Below are 8,694 nucleotides of genomic sequence, written 5' to 3'. Positions count from 1 at the left end.
GAAGAGAAGGTAGAAGCCAAGTTTATTTTCTTAGGGCCCCTGCCAGAGCCCTGGATCCGGAACTGTCTCCAAGGACTGCTGCTTCAAGCCCTCCCTGCTCTCCCACACCCTCATCCTCCCCTCTGTGCATCCAAAGATGAGGGCCGGGCTGGTCAGCACTGTCCATGAGCCTGGGAGGCAAGGGTCCTGACCAGTGAGTGGGTTGTCCACTCCCTACTTCAGAGGAGGCCCCATACTCCCTCCTCTAGCCAGAACGGAGGGAGGGTCCTGGTGGTAAGGGGTCCCAGGGGGTCCTCAGCTTCAACAGGAAGTCCTGGGATGTAATCTGGGTCGGATGTAATTGGGGCGCCCTGCTGTAGATGTTCCTCTGGGCGTCCCACCTGGGGCCTCCGCTGCTTCACAGCCTCACCTCAGGCCTGTCCCGAGGTCCGGCCACTTAGGGCCTGACTTGCTTGGGGTCCTGGGAGAGGCAGGGGCTGAGGTGTGCAGTCTTCAGTGAGCGGGGCGCCTGGGCCGACTGGCCTCAGTCTCTCCTCTCCTCTCTGGCCGGAGGTGTTGCCCTCTGGCAGAAGAAAGGCCAGGCAGCAGAGCTGGTTCCCAGGGGAGGCCGTGCCTCCATGCAGCTCATTTCGTGGAAGTCTCCTGGGATCTGCTGACTCTCCGAGTTCCCAGGGAAATATGTTTGGAAATGCTCTTAAGAGGACAGGAGCCTAGAGTGGGTGATGGGGTCAAAGGGTGCCCTGGGGGAGGGTCAGGGGAGACCATTCCCAGGAAAGTTGGTGGGACACCCGGACCTCCTAAGCCTTGCTCGCGGACAGCTCTGGACTTCCAGGCCAGGGCATTGGTGCTTGCCCGCCCCTCACCGCAGCTGCCTGAGGGCAGATCCTGTCTGCACTGAGATGCCCCAAGTCCCCTGTCCTCCCCTCCCTCCCTGCCAGCTGTTCCCATGAGCCCCCCTTTGCCTTTGTCATAGCCTTTTGGGCCCTGGGTTGGGGTTGCCCCTCTACTTGGCTAGTCCTTCCACTTGGCTAAGTGACATGGAGGGCAGGACCTTCCCAGAGCCTGACTCAGTGCCCGGCACGTCGCGGGGCCAGACCAGTGAACGCCATGCAGGTATCCAATGAGGCAGAGTACAGCCACCCTTTGTTTGCTGTCCCATAGGAGGCTCTGGGGAGGGGCGGGGAGGAGGGTAGTGGGGCTCTGGCCACAGTGATCCATGTCTGGTCACCTTCGAGGGGAAAAGGGCAGAGGCTCTGGGACAATGGCCAACCCCTCGCTTCACACCCATCCGTCATTGATCCTGTCTCCCCATCTCCATTCTGGTACTTTCTGGGGCAGTCCTCCCTCCTTTCTCTCTCCAGTGAGCTCCTGAGGTCAGTCCTGGCCGGGAGAGGAGGGGGTGGGGCGGGAAATCCAGAGAACACGTGCACAGGGCGGGGGAAGCTGAGAGGGGCTCCTTGGGCCACTGTGAGGGAGGGAGGCTCATGCAGAGGTGGGGATCTTCTGAGGTCTGGGGAGCCCATTGGCCTCAGGAACTCCCCCTTCCTTGAGGCGGAGGCCCCTGCTGAGCAGCCAGAGCTGAGAGCACCTGTGCAGAAGCAGAGGGCCCAATGGGAGGACCAGCGCCAGCCACGCCAGGCCCAGGAGGATCCAGATGGCCGCCAGGCTCCGGTACACCGAGATGTAATGCTTGCTGGGGTCCGTGCCTGGCCGGGAAGGGAATGTGATAAATGCCAGGGATCTGAGGGCACAGCCACCCCCCGACCCCCACCCAGGGTCCATTGGGGCCCTGCCAGTCTCCCCATAACAAGGATTAGCAATGGAGGGCTCTGGGGAAAGGATATGGATTCCAGACCAGCAGCTTCTGAGGATGTGAGAATTCGCAGCAGCCTCAGAAATCATTCATCTCCAAAAAAAACAGGGGCCATCTGATCCTCCGTGGTCACCCCCGCTGACACCTCCCCACCCCCCAACCCCGGTGACCCTGACTGAGATATGTGAAGGCCTTGTTCTCACCGACAACATAGTCCCCGAAGCCGATGGTGCTGAGAGTGATGAAGGCAAAGTAGAAACCCTCACTGAAGCTCCAGCCCTCCACGTGGCTGAAGACCATGGGCGGGAAGACGAGAATGACCAGTGTCCCCAGGGTCAGGAACAGAGCCAGGCCGAGCACCTGCAGTACCTGGAGGGAGGGAGGGAGTCCATCTCTGAGTCCACTTGGGAGTCCCCAGGACTGTATGGGGGGAGAGACTGGGGAAATTTGGAATGGGACTGGGTCACAGCTCGCTCCCTTTTCTGCCCTGCAGACCTTTGGGGTGGGGCCTGGATCTCCGTGTCAGGGGAAGATCTGGTCAGAGGACTGCATTGGTGGGTCAGTTGGAATTCGGAGATTCTTCTGGGCTAGTACAGGTCCCCCAGGCCTCAGATCTGGGACAGAGGACTGTCACTGAAACGCCCCAGCTTCCTCCGCACCCTTGTCCTCCTAGTGCGCCTGGCTTTGCAAAGGACTGGCCAGTGGGGTGGGCACTGGGGCATGCTGGGTGGCCTGGAGTTTGCTGGAGTTCTGTGATGACCATGGAGGTGTGCCATGTTGACCAGCTGTCAGCAGGTGGCATCCAGCTGTCATCTCCTTCAGGATGTGTGGCAGCTACAGGGGTATAAAGTCCTGGTCATGCCCAGCTGGCATGGCTCAGTGGTTGAACATCGACCTATGAACCAGGAGGCCGTGGTTCAATTCCCAGTCAGGGCACATGCCTGGGTTGCAGGCTCCATCCCCAGTGTGGGCATGCAGGAGGCAGCCAATCAATGATTCTCTCTCATCAAGATGAGAGGACAGCACCCATGATGTTACTATTGCTCTCTCTCTCTCTCTCTCTCTCTCTCTCTCTCTCTCTCTCTCTCTCTCTCTGAAATCAATAAAAATATATTTTTTAAAAAGTCCTGATCATCTCAGCCTGCTGTGGGACAGCTCCGACAGCCCATACATGCTGCAGAGCTCTGGGAGGGGTTGGCCAAGTCTGTCCAACATGGCATCCAACCTCTCCCTCTGCCCAATCCTTTTCTTCCACCAGTGCCTACCTAATACCTGCTGTCACATTCCGTCAGCCAGTGTTGGCTTCTAGAGGATTAACCTGAAACGGATGTGTCACAGCAGGGCTGGCAGGAGGGTGGTGCCTACCTGGGAGCGTCGGGGCTGGTCCTCCCACCTCTCCAGTGTGGTCAGGTGGCCACGCAACCCTGTGCCCAGGTGGTTGAGGAAGATCACGTTGAGGGGGATGCCCACCAGGGCGTAGAAGACACAGAAGACCTGGCCTGCCTCGGTGCTGGGGGCCAGGTTCCCCTCTCCTCCCTACTTTCCTACCCTGCCTGGCGCTATTATTTTTGGTGTTTACCGTATCCCTCTTTACTGGATTGGAAGCTCCTTGAGGGCTGAGTCTGGGTCTGACCCAAGTTTGTATGAACCCCCCCCCCTCACTCCTTCCTCTGTCTCCCCTGTCACCAGAGCTCAAAGAAGGTGTTGGACCTAATTGGTCTTCATTGAATAGATGGGGTTAGTGAGGGTCCAGGGTTTCCCTGCAGGATCGGAGTGGAGTTTCTGGCTGAGGGGTGTAGCAGACACTCCCAGTGTCCTGTCCCCTTGGGACCCCTGGCACAGCACCTGCAGCCTGTACACAGTTCCTGTGCACACAGATGGCTTCCCTCCAAGTCCCTGCATCTTATACCTGAGAGATTTTTCAGCTGCAAGGGTTCCCTTGGTCCGTGGGCAGGTCCAAGTGCTGGAGAGTTAACGCATCCAGGATTCGCTCTCAGCCAGCCAGGGCAGGAGTAAGGAGACACACTGCCCTGCTTTCTCGCTCTCGCGGGGGCTGCTCTGAGGATGGGCTCCACCTCGCCTCTCAGAGGGTCTGGAGTGAGCCCAGTGGCCCTGCCCAGTAACCTGCTCACTGATGCAAACTTTATTGCCTCTCCTCCTTGTTTCACTTTCCCATGTCTCACTGGAGCTTCCTGAAATCACATCCCAGAGGAACCACATCCTAGCCTTAGCATCTGCTTTCGGGGAACCCAAACCGTGACAGGGGGAGCCCCTCTTCACCCGGCCCTTTACCTATAGTAGTGACAACCGTGCCTGCAAAGAAGAAACTGCTGCCGAAGTCCCAGTTGCTGGGGTTGGTGGAGTTGCCTTTGGGGTTCACGCCCTTCACCCAGGCTTCCATGATGACCTGTGGGATGGCAGGGAGAGGGAGTGATGGGACAGCTGGAGCCCAGAACTCAGCAGGATGCTTTTGTGGCACCTCACTTAGTGAGGTTCTCAAGATGGTCTTGCTCCCTTTGCATGGAAAGGAAGCTAACGCTCAGGGAGGCTGCACTGCCCGGGGCGGTGATGTGGGCTGGTGGAGGGGATGGGCACCAGGAGGCAGAAGATGCTTAAGGAATGGACCCGGTGGGAGATGCTGTGTGTGGCCGAGAGGGTGAGATGCCAAAGGGCTGTTAGGCCAGTGTGAAGATTTCAGGTTGGATGTTCCTGGAAGGGTTTACTTGGAAACACGGGGTATGGGGTCCATCGGGAAGGTGGGGGGTTGGAGAGAGAGAGCTGCCCTTCCAACAGGGCTGATGGTCCTTTGTACCTCCAGGTGAGCTGGTAGTCTTGCTCTCTGCTGCCCCCTAGTGAGTGCCAGCCCAGGCCTACAGGGGAAATTCCATCAGAGGTGGGCAAAGGGCACGTGTGTGTGTGTGTGTGTGTGTGTGTTTACAGAACCCGAACCCCTCCCTGCAGGTCAGGCCTGAGCCCCTTGCCTCCGGCCTAGCTCTCTCAGATAGGACGGAGCTCCCTCCCCACTCCCTTCCCCTGTAGCTATGAATTGTGCTGGGGCAGCAGCACCACCTTGCCACTTGGTAGAGCCCCAAAGGCAGGAGGGAGGAGGTGGGGGAGGGGCAGCTCTGGACTCCCGTTCCTGTGGGAACGTTTCCCTGCTGGTGGGGTGGTCCCATGAGCCAGGCCGTTAGGCGCCCTGACACAGGCTGTCTGCTTCTTCTCACTTTGGCAGAACTGGCCTCGTCGCATGTGGACTTTGGCCTCCCTGTCTTTCCCACACACCCAGACAGGCCGAGATGGAATATTCTGGAACACACCCTCTCCCTGGAGACCCTCCCTCTTGGGAACAGCACTTGTCCCTGGACTCAGCTGCCCCCCAGGCTGACGTTCTCCATCCCGTTGAGGAGGGGCCTTGAAGTCTGCGAGGGTGCCAAGTGGGGCCCTTCCGTCCTTCTCTCAGAACCCGTGGTGGAGCCGTCAGAGTCCTGCGAACCCGGACAGGGCTTCCTTCCCTGGATGCTGCCTGCAGGATTGGCAGCTTTCCCTGGTGATCTGAACCGTCATGTGCGCTCTGCAACCTCACCCCAGATCTCTGCTTTTCAGCTGGACGTCCCTCGGAAAGTGAGGTCCCCCCTGCTCTTCAGCTAGACATCCCCTGGCTCCCTCAGAGCTGCAGCCAGGCCTGTGGCTTCACCCTCTGTTTGCAGAGCTACCAACCCTTCCCACACCCTCTGGCTCCTGGGTTTCGCCTCGAACCCAGGGCTGCGGGAGCAGGAGGCTCCAGGGCCTCTCTCATAGCCCCCTTCTCCTCCCTCACACGTCCCGGAGTCTTGAGAGGCTCCCAAACCCTTTCCAGTCCTAATGTGGGTGCTGTGGCCCAGCCCTCACTGCTGGGTAGCAGGGACGTGAAGAACGGGCCTGGGCAGGTGTCTCCCAGCCCACCCAGTGTGATCACTGGTATTTCTAACAAGCTCCCGGGTGCTGTCCCAGGTGGTGCTGATGCAGCTGGTGGGGGCCACACTTGAGAACTGCTCTGTGGTGAAGAGCAGCCTGCCTGAGTGCCAGTTCTGTCTCTGCCACTAACTGCGCAACCTGGGCCAACATACGCCGCCTCTCTGTGCCGCGGTTCCCACCTACAGACTGGAGATGTGATGATGCAAGTGAATAGGAGAAAACACCCGTGAAACACCGGGCCCCGCACGGCGACCCTGTTCCCGCCGGTTAAGGCACATGGTCAATGCTCAGTGAGTGCCGCCCATCGCGGTGCTGACCTGCTTGTGTCTTTGTGGCCACGTACTCTGCCTCCTGGTCTCTAATGCGTTTCCCTTCCCCAGCAGCAAGGCCTTTTGCCTTGTTTCTTGGAGAGAGCATGTTGGGACCCAGAGTTTGTGCAGGGGAGCAGAAGGAGCCAGGTAGGGGGTGACCCCCTGCGCCATCAGCGATTGCCTCCCATGGGCATGGTGCGGGTGGGGCTCAGTCGCCCCGGCCAGTGCTCACCAAGCCCAGCGCCAGGGTCCAGGCCGGGCGGGCCAGCGTGGCGGCTGCTCCTGACCTTTCTCTGTGCCTCCCGCCTGCCGCAACCTCAGTGTGGTCAGCACAGCGGCCATGGCGTTGGGTGGAGCACAGAGTGTGGGACAAGGACATTCACACAGCACCGGTAGCACTACCGTCCGCTTTTAAGCAGCAAGTGGCAGCTTAGGAAGTGCTTCTAACCTGCTGCTGAATGTCTGCGGCACAGATGTGGTTTTCCTCTTCACCTTGTAGATGAGGAAACTTGGGCCCAGAGAGGTTGAGTGACTTGCCCAGTGTCACAGCGCTCTAGTCTCAGACCTGGACCCAGGTCTCCCCTGGCTCTGTTCCCACACCCTCTGCTTCCAAACAGGGCAGCGGTCTCCGGGGCGTGGCCCTGGACCTACCACAAGAAGCCCCATGCTGCCCACCCTCCCCGGCAGCGTCTCCCCTTCACCTGTACGAACTGCTCCAGGGCCCGCTGGTCCAGGCAGGTGTAGTTCTCCAGGAAGCGCAGCTTCTCAAACTGAAACTGGTCCCTGGACTGAGCCTCCGCCTGCCTCTCCAGCAGCTGGAAGATGGTGGCGCCGAGCAGCAGGTAGCAGATGTAGACCAGCAGCAGGGGCAGCAGGCGGCCGCCCCAGCAGCTGCAGAGCCCGGCGTGGGGCATGGCGTGGCCAGGACTCTGCCAGGGCCACGGGGCTGGCTTTGGGAGGAGCTGCGGGAAGGGCTGGGGGACCTGCACTCGGCCTCCTGCCGGCCTCGCCCTCCCAGGCACAGGTGTCCGGAGGCAGGGAGTCTGTTTGAACAGCGCGGCTCAGCTTGGATGCACTAAGTGCCATGAGTGCAAACAGGCCTGCCTCCCCCCGCCAGCCTCTTTTCCATGGAGAGCAGCAAGTGGCACGGACCCTCAGACAGACCTACCGGGTCCTGCTGCGGCCATCGTGCCTCGCCCTCTCCTGCAAGCTGGACGGGTGTTTCTGAGCCAAATCTGATGCTCTCCTCACTCTGCCCAGGCCCGAGTGGCCCCCTTGGCAGCCCCCAGCTTCTCAGCCACGACGGGTTCAAGTCCCCAAGCTTAGGAGCTGGGAAGAAATCAGATTGGGTGTGAATAAACCTTGTACTCAGTTGCCGTGGCTACCAAACGGGGCAGAATTGACCTGCCTATTGGGGGAACCGAGGATGAGTGAACTGGTGACAAATCAGGGCAAAGCAAATAGATAGCGACAGTCCCATCAGGAACAGCACGGGCCGCTGCTCCTAACACACTGGGCGCATTTGCTCCGCGGCCTTGGCTGACGGTTGTCCTTGCCTGAAGCCCTTTAGCTGGCTGCCTTCGAGGACCCCACGTTGGTGAGATATACATGTGAATAAGACGAGGCTAGAGTGTGTCCTGGCTCTGGGAGGGCAGAGTCGGGGTGTCTTCTTTGCTTATGTATGTGTGTATTTGTAATAGTTTGCTTGACATATGATTTACAGTCACAAACGTAAAGCACACAATCGAACGCTTTTTAACAATCTACTTGAGAACATTTTCACCACCTTGAAGCGAAACCCTGGACCTGTTAGCCATCAGTTCCCTCGCCCTGAAGCTGCCCCCTGAGCCTCTGCCAACTGTGAACGTATTTTCTCTATGGACTCGCCCACTCTGGACATTTCCTACAAACGCAGCCATACAGTGTGTGGCCTTTTGCGCCTGCCTTCTTCTGTTAGCTTAACGTTGTAACGTTCATCCACACTGTAGCCTGTCAGTACTTCATTCCTCTTTATGGCTGAATGATATTTCATTGTCTGGATATAACAACACTTTATCCATTTTTCAGTTGAGAGCTATTTGGGTTGTTTCGACATCTGGCGATTATGAGTAATGCTGCTGTGAATATTCACGTACACGTTTTTGTGAGTGCACACGTTTTCAATTCCTTTGGATATATTCCTAGGAATGGGATGGCTGGGCCATACGGTCACTCCATGAGGACCCACCAGGCCGTTTTCCAAGGCGGCCGCACCATGTTGCCTTCCCACGGCAGTGCTCGAGGGTTCTGGCGTCTCCGCGCGTGGTTTCTGAAATGAGCTGTGGCAGCAGACACCCTGTGTTGCCTGCCCGGCATCCTTTCCTTCCTTCCTGGCCCGCAGAACCCCACGTGGGTACGTGCCAGGCAATGGAGCGTGGCTGGTCTCGCCATCACAATTGTCCTGCTCCCTGCTTGCAGACCGGGGTCCCCAGGAGCAGCCTCGAGGGGGTTTGTGTATGAGCAGGGCAGTCAGCCAGGGCTACCTCCGCCTGGTTCCTGGGAAGCTCTGGCGGGTCAAGCGCCTCCCAGTCAGACCCAAGCGGGGCAGGGAGCTGGGCTCTCCTATTCCCATCCTGG

At 58.9% G+C, this 8,694-nt stretch overlaps 2 protein-coding genes across 2 annotated transcripts in view; both read right to left on the bottom strand.

Annotated features, from left to right (window-relative positions):
* The window catches only part of KCNK17 (potassium two pore domain channel subfamily K member 17), a 32,989-nt gene extending 31,701 nt beyond the window's left edge, over positions 1–1,288 (bottom strand). Inside the window, exon 1 of the mRNA XM_015571870.1 lies at positions 1,229–1,288. Coding sequence (XP_015427356.1) covers positions 1,229–1,288 — 60 coding nt within the window. The remainder of the gene's footprint in view (positions 1–1,228) is intronic.
* A 143-nt stretch (positions 1,289–1,431) lies between these two features.
* KCNK16 (potassium two pore domain channel subfamily K member 16) lies at positions 1,432–7,034 on the bottom strand. Its single transcript, XM_006775881.1, has 5 exons — positions 6,780–7,034; positions 4,106–4,220; positions 3,179–3,345; positions 2,017–2,182; positions 1,432–1,706 (listed from the first exon to the last, which is right to left on the bottom strand). The coding sequence occupies exons 1-5, from the start codon at positions 6,990–6,992 to the stop codon at positions 1,483–1,485; spliced, it is 885 nt and encodes a 294-aa protein (XP_006775944.1). The 5' UTR covers positions 6,993–7,034; the 3' UTR covers positions 1,432–1,482.
* Between the last annotated feature and the right edge of the window lie 1,660 nt (positions 7,035–8,694).

Source organism: Myotis davidii, unplaced genomic scaffold (genome assembly GCF_000327345.1).
Source record: "Myotis davidii unplaced genomic scaffold, ASM32734v1 scaffold289, whole genome shotgun sequence".
In the NCBI taxonomy this organism is placed as follows: domain Eukaryota; kingdom Metazoa; phylum Chordata; class Mammalia; order Chiroptera; family Vespertilionidae; genus Myotis; species Myotis davidii.
Note: the sequence above shows the minus strand (reverse complement) of the source record. Positions and strands in the feature narration are given on the sequence as shown.

Excerpts from the sequence above, each read along its gene's own strand:
- KCNK16 (XM_006775881.1), bottom strand. The coding sequence starts at position 6,992 with ATGCCCCACGCCGGGCTCTGCAGCTGCTGGGGCGGCCGCCTGCTGCCC. Across the intron at positions 4,221-6,779 it reads CCCTGGAGCAGTTCGTACAG|GTCATCATGGAAGCCTGGGT; the intron begins GTGAAGGGGAGA and ends GCCATCCCACAG. Across the intron at positions 1,707-2,016 it reads CTTCGGGGACTATGTTGTCG|GCACGGACCCCAGCAAGCAT; the intron begins GTGAGAACAAGG and ends CTTCCCGGCCAG.